Below are 24,106 nucleotides of genomic sequence, written 5' to 3'. Positions count from 1 at the left end.
ATGGGATTGAACTAACAATGCGTTTCTCCCACCACAGTCAGAATCGTATGTTTTGATTGGAGAATTTGATTGGAGCGTTTAGTCATAACAGAGGTGAGATATTTTTGCAGGATAGCAGGGAAAGGAGCTTTGAGGAAGGAGAGAGAGACAGAGAGTATTTGCAATAAACGCCTACATTTCTTTTGCATTCCTAATTACTTGCTGTACTTGCATGCTTACTTTTTGTGATTCTCTTTTTATGATCCCTCCATACTGTAGCTTTCTGCAGTCTCTTTCCATTTAAATAATATTCTGCTTTTCTATTCTTCCTGCCAAAGTGGAAAACCTTAGATTTTCCCACAGTATTCTCAATCTGCTATTATTTTTCCCACTCGTTTAACTATCCTTTTCAGATTCATTGTGGCCTCACAACTTGCTTTCCTACCTATCTTTATATTGCCAGCAAATATGGCTACAAAATACTCGGTCCATTCAAGCTAGTAATTAATATCCGTTGCAAAGAGTTGAGATGCCAGCACTTTTCTCTGTGGTCCTCCACTAGCTGCAGTGTGCCAACCTGAAAATGCCCCATTTCTCCCAAATCTCAGAGCAGAATCTTCTGCCCAAGGTAGGCCTCCTGGTGCAAGGCGTAAAAGGTGGGAGAATCCCACCTCGGCCAGCTCGAGCCCACCCCTCCCCCCCCCCCCCTTGCAGGCTATAGATTGGCTTGGCACCAGGATCACCATCCCTTTAAAGACAGGGATTCTGTCCGCAAGAGATGCTGGCCAATCACAGGGCCATCAGCTCAGCAATATTGGCAGCGCCACCAGCTACAGATTGCCCTGGAGGAGGCTCACCCACACGCCCAAGCCCACAGGACGGTCTCCTCTTTTAACTGGGCGACCTCTCCGAGTGTTGGAGACCCCCACATTCCCTCCAACCCCTTACTTCCACCGCTGTGTTCATGCCAGCAGTGGGAGAAGAGGTCCTTAAGTGGAGGTTATTAGGCCTCTTAATGGCCTCAATTGGCCTCTGGCCAGGAAGGCCATTGTCAGCTAAACCACCACCAACAAAATTGCATTGTGACGGGGAGGTGCTGGGGCTCCTCCACCTGCCTCCCATCGCAATTCTGTGAGTCTCCCCCACCTCTGAATCCATTTCAGGGGTCCCATAAAATTCAGCTCTCTGTTTCCTCTTAGTTAGCGTGGGAAGGAATGAAAGACTGGTGAGGTACTGTCAATGTGTAAAGAGCATTTCATACTCATTTCACTTGAAGATAGTTCAATGTTTACTTGGAAGAAGCCATTTAATGTTTGTGCATGTGCAAGTGGTTTACTCATTTACCCTCCTGCTGAGACACCAGCGTCTTCACAAACGACTGCAGGGGCTGCATTCTATGCCCATTACTGCTGTTAACCGCATCCAGGACTGAACCATGTTATTTGTGGCAGTTTGGGTTTGTTTCTGCTGATGTTGTATCCCACTTATTGAGCTGGAGTTTAACATTCTATGTCTGCGAAATAATTCAACTAGGGTTTAAACACAGTGGGCTGGATTTTGCCCACAGCAGCACTTGCACTTCCATTTGTCCATAGACAGGGTTGGGTTGTCTAAGTTTTTGCACTGGAAGTTGCAGAAAATTGGAAAGCCAAGTGGCTGGATTTTTTGGGCCCCCCTAAGGCAGGCTCGGAGGTGGGCCCATAGAATGGTGATGTAAGGAGGAGGGCCCATTGTCAAGAGATATTGTCAGGTGTGGGATAGATCGAGGCCAATTGAGGCCCTTAAGCAGCCTATTAATGGCCACTTAAGGCCTCATCTCACCTCCATGGACCACCCCCTCCCCCGAACCTGGCTACCTGACCCGAACCTGACAGGACCCGGCTACATGTCTCGGGTTCAGTTCTGGTCGGTGTATATTCCGAGTCCAGCATTCGGGCTCCGGTCGGGTTTGGCTGGACAGTGCTGCTTCTGGGAAGTCACGGATCAGGTTGACTCATGATTTTCCACAACTCCATCTGCAGCAATAGCCTACTGCCAGAACGGATGAAATACATTCGTGTAGGGTCGGACTGGGAGCAAAAAATGTTTAAATGACTTGGGCTTGGGTTGGCTGCGGTCCGGTTGGGCCTGGGTCGGGTTTTAATTTTATACCCAAGCCTAGCTTTACCCTGAACTTCACGCCCACCACATCCCTCCACCCCCCACCACAACCACTTGCCAGGGCCTTCCACTTATCTGAGGTCTGGGGTTCCACTGCTGCACCTGGGTCCAAGTACTGTGCAGTACCGGCAGTTACCAGCGTTCCCAGTGGAACTGTCGATGCTACCGAGCTGCTATTGTTGGCCAGCAGCTGTTGGAGGAGTGGTCCCCGATTTTAATGACGGGGGGTGGTGTGAGTCGAGGGGGCGGGGTGGATCCTGGCGTCGGGTACTCAAGTGCCAGAACAAAGGAAGATAGCGCCGGGGGAGTCGAAAAGGCCGTGGCGGGGTTCTCCTCGCCTTTACGGCCCGGCACCAGTAGCCCCGTTGACGGTCGCCCTGCCGCCGCCACAAAATCCTGCTCCTGAAGTGCAGAGCCCTCTAGAGGGTATCTGCGACCTGTTTAAAGAGGTCAAACAACTGTGTTTCTCTCCGACAGCAACTTCACGCCTTTCAGTGTACAGATGTGATAAGTCAGACGGTGAGATGTCATTTTCGGAAGCTTTTGGAGCAGCATTGCATCTTCGACGGCAATTTCTGTATTTAACTGTGCAGGCGCAGTCGCCAGCCTTTGTGTCTGCTTTCAATGAAATAATTTGAGATAATTGAGTTCTGTTAGTCTCAACGTTATTTCTCAAGCAAAAATTCGTGGAATCCTTGATATTGCGATGAAAAGAAATGAGCACTGAGGACCTGTTGTAAAGTCAATGGAATCCATCCCAGCATGGAGTTCCTACACCATGTTAAAGGATGGATGTACGAGATGTCCAAGTCTAACAGGACAGCAAATTCTCCATTCAGTCACCCATTCAGGCAGATATCCACCACCCCTCTGTTCCCCAATTTCAATCCGAGAGGGCCGCGTTTTTGTGTGAAGGAGATGTGCTCCTGTTCTGGATTTCTCCACCACAGAAAATAGTTCCTCCAACTGCCCTATCAAATTACTTTAACATTTAATATCGTGGATTGGCTTAATCCTCAACCTCCTAAACTCTTGCGGCTACAAACCACTTTAATGCAACATGCCCTCATAATTTAAGCCCCCAGAAATATTTAAAAATATAGTAAGAGTTTCCATAGATATTTAAAAAGAAAAGAGTTAACAAAGTGAGCGATGGTCCGATAGAAAGTGAGTCTGGGTAATTAATAAGGGAAAATAAGGAGATGGTAGAGGAATTAACAAGTATTTGCATTGGTCTTCACCATACAACATTCCAGAAATAGCTGTAAATCAGGAAATGGAAGGGAGGGAGGAACTCAAGAAAATTACAGTAACCAGAGAAGTGGTACGAAGCAAATTGTTGGAGTTGCGGGCTGACAAGTCCTGATGCACTTCATCTTAGGTGCTTAAAAGAAGTGGCTGGTGAGATAGTTGATGCATTGTTTTTGATTTTCCAAAATTCCCTAGATTCGGTGTAGGTTCCATTAGATTGGAAAATAGACAATGTAACTCCATAATTCAAAAAGAGAGAGAGACAGAAACAGGAAACTACAAGCCACTTAGCTTAACATCTGTTAGAGAGAAAATGTTAGAAGAGATTATTGAAGACGTTATAGCAGGGCACTTCGAACAATTCAAGGCAATCAGGCAGAGTCAACATGGTTTTATGAAAGGGAAATCATGTTTAACCAATTTATTGGAGTTCTCTGAAGAAGTATCATGTGCTGTGGATAAAGGGGAACGGTGATTGAGCGTGTAATTGCCAAATAGAATTCAATATAGTTAAGTGTGAAGTAGCACATTTTAGTAGGAGGAATAAGGAGACCACAAAATCCTTGAGAAATAAGAGTCTAAAATGGATAGAGGAACAAAAGGATTTGGGGTTACAGATATACACAAATCACTAAAAGTAGTGACAGGTTAATAAGGTGATAAGAAGCAAACAAAGCACTGATGTTCATGTCCAGAGGGATTGCATTAAAAAACAAAGAATTTATGTTCAACTTGCATGGGAAATTGATTGGGCCACAGTTGGAGTACTGTGAACAGTTCTGGTCTCCATTTGACAAATAGCATATATGGAGGCACTAGAGAAGGTGGAAAGAGTATTTAGAGGGATGATACTAGAATTGAGAGGATATAATTACCACGCTGAGGATTCTTTCTCTCGAAGATAGAAGACTGAGGGTGTGACCTGATAAATGTCTTTAAGATCATGAAAGGGGTTGATATAGTAGAGGACGTTTCCACTTGTGGGTGAAACCACAACTAAGGACCATTAATATAAGATTGTCACTGTCATGGTCCTGTAGTTTCTTTTTCCAGGAATATGCAGTTTGCCTTTAAGGTTGACAAAGGATCAGTATTGCTTTAAAAACCAGCAAGCCTCAGGAGTTATAGAAAGGTATATTGTCAGTTGCCATTGGGTACAACCATTTGGAGACTGCGATTCAAAGGATGCATTCTCATTACCATAGATACAGCCACTGGGAGTGAGCCTCATGTGATACATTTGATATAATTCAATTTTGAACAGGCTTTTAGTTGGTGACAGTTTGTTCTAACAGAACACACAGGCAGAGACACAGAGACAAAGAGACACAGCTGGTGTTGGCACCTGAAGAAAGAGCTCTCACCCTTTAAACTGAAGGAATAGGAATTTAGTCTGTTTAATTATTATCTCTCAAAATTCTAAAGCATCAAGCCAAAACAGAAATCTCTGTCAATTTAAACTGAAGGGAGGGAAGTAAGGCTGTGACAATCTTTAATCCCTCAAAAACTCTAAAGTCAGATTGATTGTGTTGAATGTGTTTACAAGTCGTTAATTGTTTACATTCGCTAGAGAAGGAAAGCAACATTCTGCGAGGACTTAAAGCTACATTCTGTGAGGACTTTAAGTAACATTCTGTGAGGACTTCAAGCAATATTGGACTGTAAATCTGCAAGGACTCTAATTTTTTTCTATTTTTAAATGCTGTTTATATTTCATCATGTTTACGAATTTAGTTATTCCAATTAAAGAGTTAATTTGTTGATTTAAAGACACCTGGTTTGGTTAGCCTCATTCGGGAGGGTTAATAAATGGAACAAATTTGGCTGGTCTTTCTTTAATTTGGAAAGTTGTAAATGATATGTTAGGCGATTTGTGGAGCAATGGGATTGAATTATCAATGCATTTCTCCCACCACAATCAGAACCGTATATTTTGACTGAGGGTTTTGACTGGAGCGGTCGGTTTTCACATTGATAGGGTTGCCTGAGAGAGGATGTTTCCAGTTGCTGTTGAAACCACAACTAAGGACCATTAATATAAGATAGGCACTAATTAATCCAGTAGGGAATTCAGGAGAAACGTCTTTACCTGGCGAGTGGTGAGAATATGGAACTCGTTACTGCATGGAGTAGTTGACGCTAATAGCATAGATGCTTTTAAAGGGAAGCTAGAAAAACACACGAAGGGAGAAAAGATGGAAGGAAATATGAATGGGGGAGATGGAGAAGGGTGAGAAGAAGCTTGAGTGGAGCATTAACACTGGCATTAACCTTTTTGGATGATCTATCCTTTGCTGTAAATATTTGTAGTTAGTTGTATATTATTTGATGTATTTAATATTCTTTTTTATTGCTGTATTTAGTTTAATGGCCTGTTTATCTATAACTAATGTGTTTATATTTATATTCATTTTTATTTCTTACTTGTACATGGAGACTTCATCTTCCTAATCACCATAACTGCACGAACCCCTTGAGTTAACAACTGGAGAGATGCCATGGCCAGATACTGCGAAGATCATATGGTGAGGTAATGGAAAGATCACATGGAGAGTCCTGGGGACATCATATGGTGAGGTATTGTGGTATCAAATGGCGGGGTATTGGTGGGGAGGCACTGGGAAGATCACATGGAGATATGCTGGAGATATTATATTGCAAGGTTCAAATGATGCAGTATGGGGAGATAAATCGTGAGGCAATGAGATATCACATGACCAGGTATTTCACAGTTAATATGCCGAAGTACTAAGTTATACACATAGTAAGCTACTGGAGAAATTGCATGTTGAGGAACTGAGTAAATCACATGATGAGTGCTTGGGGAAATTGACATGACAAGGTACTGGTAAGGTCATATGGTGAGGTAGTGGGGTGATCAGGTGAAGCGTTATTGGAAGATCACATAGCAAGGTACTCGGGCGACTCCATGGTGAGGCACGGGAATCACATGACAAGATCACATGGCTATACATGGACGTGATCGCATTGCGAGATTAGGTATCACATATTTATGTACTGGCATGACCGCATGTAGAGATACTGTGAGATCACATGACGGGCTACTGGGATTTTTCACATGAAGTGATACATGGGACGTCGCATAACGTGGCACTGGGGAGATCATATGGCATTAAAATAATGAAAAGGTTTGATAGAGAGGAAATTATCGCTTGTGGGTGAACCTAAAACTCGGGTCAAACAACTGAGACACTCGATGTACCTGAGCTTCACTTTGTGGATGGGACTTTCTCACGGTTAATTTCCAGGTATTTGTATTCACTGAGGGTTTGGTACTTTCTCCCAGTGACTGTCCAGGTACCAGTGTTTAGTGAGCATGTGGGACATTTCTCACTGTGAATGTCCAGGTGCTTGTGTTCACCGAGGGTGTGGGCCTTTCACACTGTGATTGTCCGGGTACCTGTGTTCACTGAGGGTGTGGGACTTCCTTACAGTGAATGTCCAGGTACCTGCGGTTACCAAGGGTGTGAGACTTTCTCACAATGAATGTCCTGGTACCTGTGGTCACTGCAGGTTGTGAATTTCTCACTGTGAATGTCTATGTACCTCGGTTTAACCTGGGAAGTTGGATTGTCCCAAGCTTGGTCCAGTCCAGCAAAAGACATGGCCTCGCATGACCATCAATAAAGTTTTCTGACAACTCAGTTATGTTCCAAAATGTATTGTTTTGTGGAATATTCTCTGGTTCGGTTCCTGGAATGGTCTGATAGTCAGCGATGCAGTTTTCAAAGGCACAGGCTGCCTATTGAATGTGGAACAAAATAATGTAGCATTTGCGTTACACATGTGCTAGGCAATGACCATCTCCAACAAGAAAGAGTCTAAATAGCTCCCCTCGACACTCAGTGGAACTACTATCATGGTATCCACTGTCAAGATCCTGGAGCTCATCATTGATCAGAAACTTAACTAGACCATCCATATAAATACAGAGGCTACATGACCAGATCAGATGTTGGCTATTCTGCCGCAAGTGCTTCACCTCCTGACTCCGCAAAGCACTCTCACCATAAATAAGACACAAGTCAGCAGTGTGATGGAATACTCCCCAATTGCCTGGATGTGTGCAGCTCCACCAACACTCAAGAAGCTCGACAGCATCCAGGACAATACAGCCTGATTGATTTGTGCTCACCTACCCCCTTAAACATTCACTCCATCCATCACGAGATCACCATAGCTGCACTGTGCACCATCTACAAGATACACTGTAGCAACTCTCCAACGCTTCTGACAAACCTGCAACTTCGACATCCCAGAACGACATGGACAGCAGACACATGAGAAAGCCACCACCTGCAAGTTCCCTTCCCAAGCCATACATCAGGGCGGCACAGTGGTGCAGTGGTTAGCACCGCAGCCTCACGGCTCCAGCGACCCCGGTTTAGTCCTGGGTACTGCCTGTGTGGAGTTTACAAGTTCTCCCTGTGTCTGCGTGGGTTTCCAACGGGTGCTCTGGTTTCCTCCCACATGCCAAAGACTTGCAGGTTGATAGGTAAATTGGCCAGTATAACTTGTCCCTAGTTTAGGTAGGTGGTAGGGAAATATAGGGATAGCTGGGGATGTGGTACGAATATGGGATTAGTGTAGGATTAGTATAAATGGGTGGTTGATGGTCGGCATAGACTCGGTGGGCCGAAGGGCCTGTTTCAGTGCTGTATCTCTAATCTAATCTAAACCTTTACCTGGAATTATATTGCCGTTCATTCACCGTCACTGGGTGAGAATCCTGGAACTCACTCTCTCATAATACTGTGGGTATACCTATGCCAAATGCACTGCAGGAGTCCAAGAAGATGGCTCAGCACCACCTTCTCATGGGCAATTAGTAATGGGCAATAAATGCTGGCCTTGACAGTGCTGCCCACATACAATGAATGAATTAAAATTCCAGCACAGGATATATTGAGGATTAAAACTGGGATTTATTCTGGTCGTAATTTAACTCATGATTATATTCAATGGGTATTTGATCATATTCTTTAATTCATCACGGAATTTGCTCTGGGTCCCTACATAAATACACGTGTTAGTGCAGCAACTCAAAAGTTGAAGCATATTTGAACTTTCCTGGAGAATAAACTTTGGGTCATTTAAATTGGAACCATTTGGGTAATAACCATCAGAAATTGTGACATAAAAGAAATTTATAACAGAAGGCGTCCATAACAGGATGAAACTGCCCGAGATGGTGAAGAGTAAAACAATGGACTTTCTGCGGCTCTCCATCTCTGGATCACTGTGATTCTCTCTATTGCTTTTGGCCCAGAGTCTCCTGCGGTATCGACTCGCCACCAGAATGTGTCTGACGGTCAGAGCATTGAACAGCAGCAGCAAGAGGAATGGTAAACACGGGACTGACATACAGTCGAACCAGTTAAACATTCTCCATGCAGGTGAAGTGTAAAAGCTTAATTTGATATCGCAATACCATGGGATATTTTCAATGATGTACTTCGCCTCATGCATAAAGTACGAAGGAACATTTTTAACAGAGAACAGAGCACACACCGTTCCGATAACCACAGCTGCTGTTTTTTCAGTGCAGTATTTTGTTTTCAGGTTCTGGCAACAAATGGCCACAAATCGATCGAAGGTGAAAGCGACCGTTAACCAGACCGAACTGTCTCTAGATGCAAAAATGAGTGCATTGCTGAGACTACAGGCCGGAGTGATGGACAAGACACTAAGTGGAAAATAAATACCAACTATGCGGTTTAATATCACTCCTGTGATAACCACCAGGAAATCCGTCACCGCCATGGACACCAAATATCGAGTGATACATTTGGAGAGACCGCACCTTCCCCGGGATAGGATCGCAATCGCCACTAAATTAGCTGCAAGAAGGCGAAATAAAGGGAAATTAGAAAGCAGATTGCAAGTAGAAGCATTCATTTGACCAGATTATATTCTCATTATAGCTTGTTTAATCGTTGCACTGATGAAGAGTCATCTCAACGTCTCATGAAAGCACCAAAGCTTCAGTAACAACGCAGTCTGTTAGTATTTGCTATCCTCAACCTTGACAGCGCACTTAAGTTCCATGGAGGGACTTAACAACTCATCAGTTTTCTCACTCAGAGTCCAGAGTGAGCTAAACTGATGGCGCCTGGCTGGATGAACAATCACATTAAACAAGTCTGTGACACCCAAAGTGAGTAAATGGATTCCTTGAACGAACTTCTGACGGAATTTTCTCTGGGTCTCTACATAAATACACGTATTAGTGCAGCAACTCAAAAGTTGAAGCATATTTGAACTTTCCTGGAGAATAAACTTTGAGTCATTTAAATTGGAAGCATTTGGTTAATAACCATTATAAATTGTGACATAAAGGAAATTTATAACAGAAAACATCAATAACAGGATGAAACTGGTGAAGAGTAAAACAATGGACTTTCTGCGTCTCTCCATCTCTGGGTCACTGTGATTCTTTCCATTGCTTTTGGCCCAGAGTCTCCTGCAGTCTCTACTCGCTGTGAGAATGTGTCTTACAGTCAGAGCATTGAAGGCACAACAAGAGGAACGGGAAACACGTGACTGATATACACTCGAACAACTAAACATCCTCCATGCAGGTGAAGCGTAAAAGCTTAAATGCTCCCGAATGGATAATGGAGCAGGAATAGCCAGGAATGAACAGCTGGAAAGTAAGATTGGTCAGTTCCTGTCCCCAGACCGGAAATGGCCTCATTTGAGGGAGGTATCCGACATAGTGGAGTTGGTACCCATGCAATGATTGGAAGAAAGAGTTGGAAGTGGAATATTCAGAAGTATCTGTCGGTACAAAGAAGACAGAGCGTTACATTTTGTTCAGTGTTTTCAGGGAAAAGGCCAGGTAGTTGATTGAGAAGGACAGTAATAGATGGAAAGAACGGATAACAAGACATAGAACCAAAGTCCGAAATGGGGCGCTTCTTGTAAATACTACAGATCAATGACTGCCAATACTACATTATTTCAATTTGTTTCATCCACTCATTGACCTACAATTTACTTTCGATATGTTTACTCATTGTATTCAACGGGACCAATGCATCCTCAAAAGAGCCCAACAATTTAATGTTTTCTCTGTAGTTATCAATGCAAAGTCACATTTAATCATTTAATGAAGCAGCTACTAAACTAATATTATTATTTTAAAATTATTTATTAAATGCAGTTATGATTACAAATAGTGAACGAAAATTAAAACCAGAGTGCAGTTCAATCATGATCAGTCAGTTCCATCAATAAATCCACGAGTGTGATTTCCATTTGTACTGCCTGAGTCTGAATTATCCCTGATTGAACTGGGACCAGTGACTGCAAGAAACATGTTCATGCTAAAATATCGAATAGCCAGTTACTCTGCAAATCTGGTTAACAAAAGCATTTTACAATGAATAACCTGCAGAATTACCTGGGACTGCGATAGCTGCAATAACGGGGTAGTAAATGGCATACACCAGACCGCTTGGTGGGGCATGCATTTTTTGCGAGAAGTTTGTGCTTGGAATCTCACACACGCTCTGTCATGCATTCCAAGAGCCTCGTACTTATTTCTAATGTTAACTCCCCACTGACACAATTAGATGGCAGAATCTAATTATCTGTTATAGTTATTTGAATAACTTAATTAAACAGTCGTGTTATTGTATCATTGTCATTGATAATGACTGTACAGATGAATAATTATTGCACAATTTTAAAGTGAAACTCCAAAGTTATAATATGAAATGTTAATTTAAAAAAATAAAATAGAAATCCTGATGTGGCTGGTAACGATGGGGCTGCGACACACACAAGACTGTTCTGGGTTTCATAACTTTCATCCAGGGGGAAGCTCTTGCAGCCCAGGTGAGAAAATTGACACCTCAATTAGTCACAGCATCTGATGTACAATTTTAAGAAAGTTATCCATTCTTTTTCTCCTGATCAATATCAAAGGACCAACATGCTGCAGAATCCAGTTATTGGGTTTCATATCAGATTCGCTTACGATTCTCGTCCAAAGATTGAAATTCAGCTCAAGGGTTATTGCAGAGATGGGGCTGAATGGAAGTTTAATATTCCAGGCTACAAAGTCTTTAGAGAGTACAGGGAACCAAGAAAATAAGGAGAAGCAGCAATATTGATCTAAATAAACAGTGCTGTAACAATAGAAAGAGAGAAAATCAGCATTTAAACGAAGGCAGTGGAGGTACTCTGGATACAGTTAAGGACCAGCAAGATATGGAAGACTCCAGTGAAAGTTATCTACAAACCTCCTGACTTAGAGATGCAGCACTGGAATTCTGACAGCAGGATGTACACAAAGAGCGAGCAGAGAACCGAGTGGCAAAAGGAAAAACAGTTATAATTGTCACATAAACGGGGAGAGGCAAAACTGCTCAAGTCACAAAGGCAATTAGTTACTAAAGCGTATCCAGGACAGTTTTCTAAACTGCCATGTTTTAGTACCGACAAGGGAACAAGTTAGACTTGATTTAATGATGCTGAAGGCACTGAACACTGCAAATGCAATGGGCCTGAACAACATTTCAGCAATAGCACTGAATACTTGTGCTCCAGAACTAGCTGCGCCCCCAGCCAAGCTGTTCCAGTATAGCCACAACACGGGCATCTACCCGGCAATGCGGAAAAATGTCCAGGTATGTCCTGTGCATAAAAGGCAGGACAAATTGCACGTGGCCAATTATCGCTGTATCAGTCTACTCCTGATCATCAGCAAATGATAGAAGGGGTCATTGACAGTGCTGGCAAGTGACATGTGCTCAGCAATAACCAGCACACTGACGCTCATTTTGGGTTCTGCCGGGGCTACTCATCTCCTGACCTCATTACTGCCTAAGTTCAAACATAGACAAAAGAGCTGAACTCCAAAGGTGTGGTGAGAGTGACTGTCCTTGACATCAAGGCACCATTTAACTCAGTATGGCATCAAGGTACCCTAGAAAAACTGGGGTCAATGGGAATCAGGGAGATAAATCTCTGCTGATTGGAGTCATACTTAGCACAAAGGAAGATAGTTGTGATTGTTGGAGGTCAATCAAAGCAGTCCCAGGAAAACACTTCAGGAGTTCCTCAGGACAGTGTCCTCGGTCCAACCATCTTCAATTGCTTCATCAACTGACCTCCCCTCCATCATAAGGTCAGAAGTGGGAATGTCCCCTTGCAATGAAGACCAACATGCTATTTGCCTTCATAATTGCTTACTGTACCTGCATGCTAGTTTTTTTGTATTCCTGGCACAGGTTTCTTTGAACATCAAAATTTAGAATTTCGTACCTTATAAATATTCTGTTTTTCTATTCTTACAACAAAACTGAATAACCTAACAGTTACCCACTTATACTCTAACTGTTAACTTGTTTCCCACTGAATTCTCCAACTTATATTGCTTTTCAGCCTCTTTGAGTCCTCCACACAGCTTACATTCCCAACTGCTTTGTATAATCTGCAAACTTAAGTATATTGGTCTTGCTCTCTTCATCTAAGTCATTGATATGGATTGTAAATAGCTGAGGCCCAAGCATTGATCCTTGCATCACTCGACGTGTGACAGCCCCCCAACTTGAAAGTGCCCCATTTATCCCTACTCTCTGCTCCCAATCCACTATTCATGCTAATATATTACCCCAACTCCATGAGCCCTGACCTGACATAATAACCAATTGTGTGTCATCTTATTTAGTGCCTTTTGGAAATCTAAGGGCACCACATCTAGTGATTCCCCTTTAACGACCTTACAAGTTACATCGTGTCCAGTAAATTTGTGAAACAATCCTACCTGAGGTGTTACCTTAATTAAGAAATGTAGGCTTATCCTGTGGACACAATGGGCCCAACCTTACCATTTTTGAATACTTTCTGAGGCAAAGCGGGTCCCAATCTTGCTGGGGATGCCTGCCTGTGCTTTGCTACCGGAGACAGTCAATTCTGCATCTGGCTGGCTCAAAGGGAGGGTGCACCACGTTGTCCTGCTGGCAACCCCACCAGGAGAGGTGGGTGCTGCTGCGGCGGGTAGAAGAACATGATGGATAGATCTCAAGATGGAGGCGCCCTCGGAAGATGTGTCCCAATTGTAAACATTTTGTTTCTGGCAACAGCTGCCAGGCCATCATTGTGGAGTGGATGAAACCTGCTTCCCACCACCTCCGACCAACACCGCACCCCCAGCCCGCGCTCCCCAAAGGATGGCCACTGGCCGCAACTGTGCCCCTCCGGCAGAAGTGGGTCTGTGGTGTGGTAAGAATAGGAAGGCCTGCAGTCACTGTGGCCAGCCGCCAACAAGTCAATCTACAGGCAGTGTCTGAGCTCTGCCTTCAGTGGGAGACTATCCACCTCTGGGAAGATCCCAGCAGTGTCCCCAATCTGCCCACAACTGGTAATTAAATATTCAAATTGACTACATGCCACTGCCAGGTGGATAGTTGCTGCCAGTGGTGACACCCGTCCAACAAGATCACCCAGAAGCAGGAATGAAATGGGCCAATGACCAAACACCCTCATTTCAAAATGTATTCCTGGTCTCACCTTCAAACTCACCTCTGTGGGCAGGGAGATTCTGCCCAATCTCAATCTGAGATAATATTTAGATGAAGAATTGAGCCTTGCCCTATGGACACAATGTGTTACAGAGCCTATTCAAAAACTGAGATAATCCTTAGATTAAGAATGGAAAAGGAAAATATTGCAGATGCCCGAAATCTGAAAGAAAAACAAAAAAAGAGGAAATACTCAGCAGTTCGGGCAGCATCTGTGGAGAAGGAAACTGAGTTAACATTTCAGGTCATTGAGGAGTGTGCATATGACAATAAGAACATAAAAACAAAAGCAGAAGTAGACCATACGACCCGTCGAGCCTGCTCCACCCTTCAATGTAATCATGACTGACCCTCGGCCTCAATTCCACTTTCCCACCCACTCCCCATAACCATTGCTTAATTTATTCAATTCTGGAGCATCTACTACCCTTCAAAGATTCACAACCCTTTGACTGAAGTAATTGCTCCTCATCTCAGACCTAAATGATCATCACATTATCCTGAGACTGTGCCTTTCTCTAAATTCCCCAGCCAGGGGAAAAAATGTCTCAGTATCTGCCCTGTCAAGCCCCTTCAGAATTTTATATGTTTCAATGAGATTTCTCTCATTCTACGAAACTCTAGAGAATATGGACCCAGTTTACTTAGCCTCTCGTCAAAGGACAACCCTCTCCTCCATGAATCAATCTAGTGAACCTTCACTGTTCTGTCTCTAAGGCAAGTATATTCTTCCTTAAATATGGAGAACGAAGCGGCACACAGTACTCCAGGTGTGGTCTCACCAAAGCCTTGTACAATTGTAGCAAGACTTAGTAATTCCTGTACTGCAATCCACTTGCAATAATGGCCAACTCACCATTTGCTTTCCTAATTGCATGCCATACCTGCATGCTAAGTTCTGTGTTCCTTGTACGAGTACACCCAACTTTCTCTAAACATCAACATTTACAAGTTTTATGCCTTTTAAAAAATATTCTGATTTGCTATTCTGACTACCAAAATGAATAACCTCACAGTTCCTCACATTATAATCAATCTTCCATAATAATAAATAAAAACAAGAAATGCTGGAAATACTCAGCAGGTCGAGCAGCATCTGTGGAGAGAGAAGCAGAGTTAACGCTTCAGTTCAGTGACCCTTCATCAGAACTGGACCTGCCCTGAAACGTTAACTCTGCTTCTCTCTCCATAGATGCTGCCAGACCTGCTGAGTATTTCCAGCATTTCTTGTTTTTATTTCAGATTTTCAGCATCTGCAGTATTTTGCTTTTATTATAATCAATCTTCCACCTTATTTCCCATTCACTTAAACTGTCTATATCGCTTCATATTCTCTTAATTCCCTCCTCACAGCTTACATTCCCATGTAACTTTGTCTCATCTGCAAACTTGGATCCATTACACTCTGTCTCATCATCAGTCATTGATATTGATTTTAAATAGCTGAGGCCATAGCACTGATCCTTGGGGCACGCGACTATTCACTGTCTGCCTACTTAAAAATGCCCCTTTTATCCCTACTCTCTGCTTCCAGTCCGTTAATCAATCCCCCATCCATGCTTATATATTACCCCCAACCCCATGAGCCCTCATGTTGTGCGTTGAGCTTTATCTGTGGCACGGTCAGGAAACCCCGTGATGCCAAATGGGAAATATTAATTTCATTGGTTGGAAACTTGCATTTGACTTTTAATGGGAAAAAACCTACGGTAACTTTTTTAAAAAGCAGCTAAGATGGCTACTGCAATTTACATTTGAAACACCAGGTGATTGAATTGGAGACAAAAAAGTCTAACAGGAAGGCCAGCTAGAACAATGCTTTGGCTAACTGAGTAGATTAGCCAGATGATCCTCATTAGTGAGCCATTCAAAGTCATCCTGAGGCATTCAAAAGAGGTGATGTCCCTCCGTAGATTCACACTGGCAATACCGAAGATGAGTTTTGGGTTTTAGACTTTGGACCTCCTTAAAAGGAAAGGGGATTGATTGAACCATGTGACTGCCTGCTCCTCTCTGAAAAAAAATGAAGGTTTTGTCACACAAGCTGCAGACGGGTAGTAACTGAATGGACAGCAAATAAGAAGGTGACTGCCCCCTGTTTTTCACTTTCTCTCTCCCGAAAATATCAAGAAAAGAATCATCTGCGACTGGGAAACCAGTACCCCCACAAGCCTGCAGACTGCTTCAACAAGCAACCAGCAGAAGAAAATCAACTATCAATTCTGCCTTCAGGAAAACTCTGAGCAAAGCAAGCCAACCACAATGCAATTTGATCAGTGAGGACTTCAAGAATACAACTTCAGCCGAGAACAACTGGATTTACTTATCGTATTTAAGTTCCCTTTATTCTGGACTTGAATCCAACCACCAAATCTGCTTCCCTCTCTAATCTATTTGTGTGTGTGTAACTCTCGTGTGAATGTATGCATGAATGTGTAGTGTATTTTTAGTGTTTTTAAAGTGAGTTAGAGTGTTAAGTACAAGTAAACTTACCTCTTCCTTGTTTAAACTCAAGAAAACCTGTCCAATTAGTTCTTTTGCAATGACCTTAGTGGAAAAAGGTAAAACACTCACTGAAGTGGGAAGCATAACCACTGTTTCTCAAAAAGAATAAACCCTGCTGTGGTCAAACAAGAAGCGGGCGAGAGGAGAGTCTGAGACCTCCTCCTCACCTGGTTGCAACATAAATTTTGTGGGCTAGAGTCTGGGGTCATAACCAAGGACAAAAGAGAAGTTGGAAATGGGAAAGCAAATTGATCCCTATCAAAATAACTTCGATACAGGTTTTCTTGTGATTTTCACTTCTAGAATACTAACATGCCCACATCCGAGGCCAGTACCTTCCCAAGCCCGGGTGAAGTAACTTGGGAGAGGTTAAAGTTCTTACAAATTGAAGAGTTGAGAAATGTAGCTGGGCAGTTAGTTTAGTTTAGAGATACAGCACTGAAACAGGCCCTTCAGCCCACCGAGTCTGTGCCGACCATCAACCACCTATTTATACTAATTATAAAATAGTCCCATATTCCTACCACATCCCCACCTGTCCCTATATTTCCCTACCACCTACCTATACTAGGGGCAATTTATAATGGCCAATTTACCTGCCAACCTGCAAGTCTTTTGGCTTGAGGGAGGAAACCAGAGCACCCGGAGAAAACTCACGCAGCCACAGGGAGAACTTGCAAACTCCACAAAGGAAATACCCAGAATTGAACCCGGGTCGCTGGAGCTGTGAGGCTGCGGTGCGAAGCCATTATGCAAAAACTAAGAAATCCGAAATCCTGAGACTTGTGGCCAAACATTTTTCACTTGAACCTGAAGATTCAGAGACAGGGGGCTGAATTTTATTAGCGCGCCACTCATGGTGACACTGTGCTTTGAAGTCGGTAGCATTCATGCATGGATGCGCCATTGCTGAGCCCCCACAATACTTCACGCCGCGGGCTCTTTTAAATGGAGGGGGCGGAGCACCCTCAATGACGTAGAGGGGGCAACCGCGCGGTCCCAACGAATGGTGTCTGGTGCTACCGCGCAGGCGCTGGATGCCATTTCTGAAGGGCTTCAAGTCTTGAGCAAATGTTGAATTTTTAAAGTAATATTACTGTGGAATTTGTTTCGAAAAATAATTACAACCTGGAGGCCCTTTCCCAACCACACCTAATGCTTTTGTTTTATTGGCCTATGTGACGAACATAAACTTTATTCCCACCCAAAACTTTCCCCCCAACCTCATCACATTTCCCCTTCAACACATTCCCACCATCCCCACAGCCAATAAAAAATGTTTTCCCCGCTCTCTGCCCCCTCCCGCCCTGATATTTTCACTCCTCCCCCCTCCCCAACAGTGTCTCACCTTGGAATTCCAAACAGAATTTCGAAGGCACGCGAATTGCAGCTGGTGGCTGTAATATTGGTGTGGGATGGCTGCCAAGTTGATTTGCATGTTTTTTAAATTGATTTTAATATTTAAATGAAGGCTCTGCCGCCAAGCGGTGGGGTGCCACTCCGAAACCTCGCCGCTGCCGGTAAAATGCGATGGGGCTTTCTTAGTGTCGGAAGTCATGGCGGGCCACTCTCGCAAGCATTTTATGCCCCCCACACACCCCCGTACAACCTCCAACCTCAAGGGGCTGATAAAACTCAGCCCAGTGTTAGAGTCAGAATGTGGCAGGGTAATGTTAGCAAAAATAACATTCGAACAGAGGAAACTCGAATTGAAGACAGAGACAGAAAGAGCAGAGAGATTATGAAGAAAGGGAAAAACAGAGAACTTTCCAGAAGGAGAAGGAGGAACGAGAATTAAGTTGGCTTGAATTAACTAGTGGGCGCCACAGTACCCCCAGTAAGGAAGATGCCCCTAGCTCAAGGCTATGTTGTGAGCTGTTTAAGTACTCCCGGTTGATACCAAAGTTCAATGAGGGAGATGTGGAAGCATTTTTTGTCACATTTGAAAAGATTGCAAGACAGTTTAAACAGCCAGCTGAGAGCTGGACCCTGTTGTTACAAAGCAAGCTAACAGGAAAAGCCCACGAGGTTTATTCACTGTTGCCAGGTGAAAGTTATGAATTGACTAAAAATGCTATCCTCGGGGCATATGAGCTAGTACTGGAAGCGTGCCACCAGAAATCCTGAACTGTCCAGAAGCAGCCTGGCCAAACTTACCTTGAGTTTGAAACAGTTAAGCAGATTGCTTTTGACCAGTGGCTAAAGGCCCTTAATGTACAGCCCACATATGAAAACCTCAGAGAGGTAATTCTTCTCGAGAAATTTTGTAACTTACTTCCTCTTTCTGTTAAAACCCACATAAAGCAACAAAGGTATATACAACCAGGCAAGCCGCAATTCAGGCTGATGAATTTTCTCTTGTACATCGGTCCTTACCCCAGGGAAACCATTCCATAGTCACCCCCACAACCACGAAATTGATAAAATGTGGGAGGGTGATAAGACCACAAGCAGCCCTGGGCGAAAAAGAAAAGCTGGACACACAGGGGGCCCTCATCAAGCCAAAAAGGTAGTGCCGAGAGCAGGAGTGAGACCCGAAGACCTGAGTGCTTCCATTGTAACAAGGCAGGTCACCTCCAAACTGACTGCTGGAAGTTATGGGGAAAACCTCTAGGATTACTCAAGGCACACAAGACAAGTGCAGGAGACAGAGCACAGCAGAGCATCACCTCTGGAGATCTTCCCTCTACTGCTTCCATCCTCATAGTCCTGTAACACCAGACAGCCCGCTTCTACCCTCCGGCACTGGCAGCAGAGCAGGCTGTGACTTGATATGCAGCAGCACAAAGACCCAGTAAACATACAGCTGTGATTGCAGCAAACGTTAACAAAATCCCTGAAGGATATCAGGATATCAGTATCCCAAGGGAAAGTAACCCGCTACCCTCGAGTGAGGCAAACAAGCCCATCATCATACTCAGGGATACAGGGGCCATCAGATCCCTTCTGCTGGGAAAAGGCATGATCTTTTCACCAGAGAGTCCAGTGAATGTGAGAGTGGTAATGAATGATATTGGAGGGTGGGGTACGCCCATACCTTTATAACAGGTGCACTTGGAGTGTGACCTATTTTCGGGACCAGTGAGCGTGAGGACTCTCCCTGGTTTGCCTGCGGACAAGGTCAACCTGATCCTGAGTAATGATCTGGGGGCGTGCGAAGGCGGTACCTTCCCCAGTAGTGGTAGGGAGACCAAAGGAGGGTAGAGAGATGGACCGTTTGCAGCGGACTTTCCCCATCATTTCCTCTGACTGTGTAGTGACTGGGTCCATGGCTAAAACAGCTCCATTGGAGGAGGCTGAACTGACACTGCAGATAGGTGTCTCCACTATCTGGCTGTCTGAACCTTCTTTGGAAAGTTAGAGGGCTCAAACAATGGGTTGGACAGATCTTCCCTAGTTGAGACTCAGCAAGATGACACGGTATTAAAGAAGTAGGCACAGATTTCCCAAACTGAAACTGAAGCAGAGGGCGTCCCTGAATGCTACTATGTAAACAATGAGGTGCTGATGAGGAGGTAGAAACCTCCTCACAGACCTGCCGACCGAGAGTGGGCAGTGGTTCACCAGACATAATACTGTAAAGAAATATTATGAATGGCCCATGAGCTTCGAATGGCTGGAGGTCAGTGTACAAAAATCCAAAGCCCACATAAGAAAGCACTTTGATTGGCCAAAAATATGTGGTAGAGTTCTGCAAAACGTGCCACACGTATCAGATTGTGGGGAAGACCCAACCTGCTTGTAAAGTTGCACCCCTCATCCCCATATTGACTTTTGGGGAACCCCTCAACAGATTGCTGGTGGATTGTGAGGGATCCCTGCCAAAAACAAAAAGAGACAGACAAGCACAGGTCTGTCAGACAGTTAGAGAGGAAGGGGACGAAAAAGACAGTGGGGACAAGTTAAAGGAGGGCCGGGAGACTTCCTAAATGGAAGTCACAACTGTGCGATGAGCCAACCTTGAAATGTTGGAAAAATTAGACCCCACACCTTCCAACGTAAATGTTGGCCAAAGAGGCACCCTACCAAGGCTGCTAACAGCATTTACGGAAATCTGTGGAGACGGGGAAAGTGCCCAAAGGGTAAACCAACAGTGGGTGATACCTCACCTAGTCGAAGTGCCGCAGGGGAGTGCAGTGAAATCGGGACAGATACCTGCAAGCAGGAATGTCCTAGAGGACGTGGTGCAGATTAGCACAGGGACCATCTTGACAGTGAAGGGAAAAGGGAAACAAAAATGCTGCAAAGCGAATTGCACTTATATGACTCACCAGAAAACTAAAAGGGAGGTCAGGGTGGATCTACCACTGAAGAATCCAATGATCAGCGCCCAAACCCAAAGCTAATCAAATCCAACAATTTCAGTTCAGAATTCTGCAAGAACGGGGGCCCAGAAGAAATCTCAGACACCTCGTAGGTGTTTATGACCAATTTATTGCCCACTAGCACTATAGGGAGAAGAAATATCATGGTACTGGAATCTGAATGGTTAAAGCCACGTGTTTCAAAAACAGCAGTTGAGGGTTTGAAGCTGGTACATGCATAAAAACTTGCCTGAAACAATAATGGAAATTTGCAGACCACAAGCAATCCCAACAACCACATGTTTATTGAGCTGCATCTCTCCGGGGTATTACAAATTGATACTAAAGAAACTTTCCCCCCATTTGACAACACATAACCACCCCAGAAAAATTCCAAGAAAAGAAGGAAATTAAATCATTACTGCTGCAGAGAAAAACCAACTGCAGCAATTCTGAGATTCATGAGTGAATTTGGGAGTGAACGAGAATGACTGTGTGTTTCCTCTTTTTCTTTTCTACCCCTTTAATGTAATGCTTCCATCATCACATTTCATTTGGAGTGGTGCGGAAGTGTCACGAAAATCCAATAAGCCAAATGGCACATATTACTTTCAGCCGTTGGAAACTTACCTTAGACTTTTAATGGAAAAAAAAAATCCTACAACTTAACTTTTAAAGAAACTAGCAGCTAAGATGGCCACTGCAATTTACATTTGAAACACCAGGAGATTGGACTGTTGACAAAAAGTCTAACAAGAGGCCAACTCAGAACAATGCTTTGGCTAACTGAATACGAATAGCCAGATGATCCTTGTTAGCAAGCCATTTAACATCAACCTGAGGCATTCCTAATTGGAGTTGTCTTTCGGGGGGGCGTAGGGGGGATACACACAGGCAACTACGCCCACCACCGCCACCCACCCCACCCCCGCCCCGACCCGAAGAGGAGTTTTGGGTTTTAGACTTTGGACCTCATTAAAAACAAAGGGGATTGATAGAACCATGTGACTGCTTGCGTGGCTCTGAAGAGAATGGATGTTTTGGCACAAAGACAGAAGACAGACTGAGAAGACAGCAACGAAGGCACGTGGCTGTTCCCTTATGTCTCCCTCTCTCTCTCTCTTTCCACATCCCCCCACCTCACCACCCACCACCCCCCCCCCCTACCCCAGAACCCCATCAACGTTCCCAGAAAATATCAAGGAAAGAACTGATTGCGACTGGGGACCTCCAAACAAACAGACCACTACAGCCAGCAACCAGGGGAAGAGAATAAACTACAAATTCTGCCTTCAGGAACTCTGAGCAGAGCAAGCTAACCACAATACATTTGGACCAGTAAGGACTTCATGACTACAGTTTCAGTCGAAGACGACTGGATTTACGAACAGTATTTAAATTCCCTTTATTCTTTGCTTTAATCCAAACATCAAATCTGTTTCCCTCGGTAATAAGAACAAGAAATTCTGGAAATACTCAGCAGGTCTGGCAGCATCTGTGGAAAGAGAAGCAGAGTTAACGTTTCAGGTCAGTGACCCTTCTTTGGAACCCCTCTATTTCCCTTTGTAATCTATTTATGTGTGTGTGACAGTCCTGTGAATGTCTACATGAATGCATGCGTATTTTAGTATTTTTAAATTGGGTTAGAGTGTTAAGTAGAATAAAATTACCTCTTTCTTGTTTAAACTCAAGAAAACCTGTCTAATAGGTTCTTTTGCAATCACATTGGAGGAAAAGGGGTAACACATTCACTGAGATGGTAAGCACAACCACTATTTTTAAAATGAATAAACCCTGTTGCAGTCAAACAAGAGGAAGGGCAAAAGGGGAGCCTGAGACCCCCTCCTCACCTGACAGTAACAAAGGCGTAAGTCACAAATTACAAGGTGACCTGCAGGACGATTGCACCCCTGTTATGCTTTGCATCAAGTTCAAGGATTCGACCTTGTTACAAGATAGGGCCTGCAACGTTACAGAAATTCAGATGAAAATAACCCATCGAATGGAGGCTTTAAGACATTTAGAACATTTGAAAAGAAAACTGCCTCCTTGTCTCGGAGCCTACAATCTGTAACAGAGATATTAATAATTCTCATGAACATTTGATACACGTACAACATTGTAATGCTGACATAGTGAAATGACTGCCTACCCATGGGGATTATGGGTGGTGCATGATAATTTATAATATGGAATATCTTTGTTGGCTGAGAATCATCTCTATGCTTTTTGTCATTGTACTGCTTGTTATGATTGTACTTGTTTTTGTGCTCATGTTTATTATTTCATGATATCATGATGGTTTGAGCCTCTTTAAAGAACAACACTTAATTAGTTTGATTAGCTTTGCGTATCTGTGGTGAGCATGATTCACTTTCAAGAGTGTGATCAGATTTAAATTGAGTGGTGAGTATCGCACATTGGATTCAGATGGGACTTAAGTATTCTGGGTTTTTGATGAGAATCTTGGCGGCTGTTTTAAAGAATATGTAAGGCCTATGGGGTGGGAATTGTACAGAGGCAATCGCCTGGGAACCAGAAGAGAGTTGAAGGGATGTACTTGAAACCCTGAGTTAAAATATTCTTGTAAAACAGCATAATGGGTTAACTTAAAGATGGCAAAAGAGGGACAGCTCACATGCAAACTTTGAAATAAAAAGTTCATTACCAAAAGACTAATTTGTGATGGATAGAGTAGTAAAATGTGTAGCAGCTGTTGCAAGGGAGATTGTGTAGACAGAGCTTAAGCATCATCACAGGATGTGATGTCCCGTATCTGGAACCTCCTTTTGCTCAGTGTTAATGTAGATGCCTCAGAGATAAGACTCCTGTAAATAAACTTCTGTAACTTTGACCCAAAGTCTACTATCCTCATTTAATATTAACAGCACACTGACCAGTATAGTACAAGGTGGTAGCGTAAAAATGACTTTTGTAGGATAAAAACAGAAAATATTGAAAACATCAAAGAAAAGATTGGAGAAGTAGCTTCCCTACCGGAGAGCTTTGAGCGTCGTGGGGGCTCAGGGGGGTTTGGGTGGCTGTGGAGGCACCAGGCCTTGGCGTGGCTGAGATGGATACAGAGATTCAACAGGTACTGTTCTGCATTGGGTCCAGCAGCAGCACCAGACAGGGAGCAGGTCAGTGTTTTACTGTACATCATGGGAGATAGTGTGGCTGACATTTTAACTACCCTGGGGATTGATGAAAAGGAAACTCAGATGGCAAAGTAATAAAAGCCTTGGAGGGCTACTTTAAGATCAGAAATAATGTTATACTGGAAAAGGCGAAATTCAACAAAAACACACAAAAAATGGTGAAAGTATCGATTCATTTACGAACAATCTATATAAA

General features: G+C 43.6%; 1 protein-coding gene across 1 annotated transcript; it reads right to left on the bottom strand.

Moving 5' to 3' along the window:
• Window positions 1–8,352: 8,352 nt before the first annotated feature.
• On the bottom strand, window positions 8,353–10,886 carry LOC137381540 (probable G-protein coupled receptor 139). The gene is made up of 2 exons (XM_068054238.1): window positions 10,817–10,886; window positions 8,353–9,251 (listed from the first exon to the last, which is right to left on the bottom strand). Exons 1-2 carry the CDS (start codon window positions 10,884–10,886, stop codon window positions 8,353–8,355), a joined length of 969 nt encoding a protein of 322 aa, XP_067910339.1.
• Between the last annotated feature and the right edge of the window lie 13,220 nt (window positions 10,887–24,106).

This window comes from Heterodontus francisci, chromosome 22, assembly GCF_036365525.1.
Source record: "Heterodontus francisci isolate sHetFra1 chromosome 22, sHetFra1.hap1, whole genome shotgun sequence".
NCBI classification, from domain to species: Eukaryota; Metazoa; Chordata; class Chondrichthyes; order Heterodontiformes; family Heterodontidae; genus Heterodontus; species Heterodontus francisci.
The sequence above is the reverse complement of the archived record's forward strand: the minus strand, read 5'-3'. Positions and strand labels throughout refer to the sequence as shown.

Excerpts from the sequence above, each read along its gene's own strand:
- LOC137381540 (XM_068054238.1), bottom strand. The coding sequence starts at position 10,886 with ATGCATGCCCCACCAAGCGGTCTGGTGTATGCCATTTACTACCCCGTT. Across the intron at positions 9,252-10,816 it reads TGCAGCTATCGCAGTCCCAG|CTAATTTAGTGGCGATTGCG; the intron begins GTAATTCTGCAG and ends GCCTTCTTGCAG.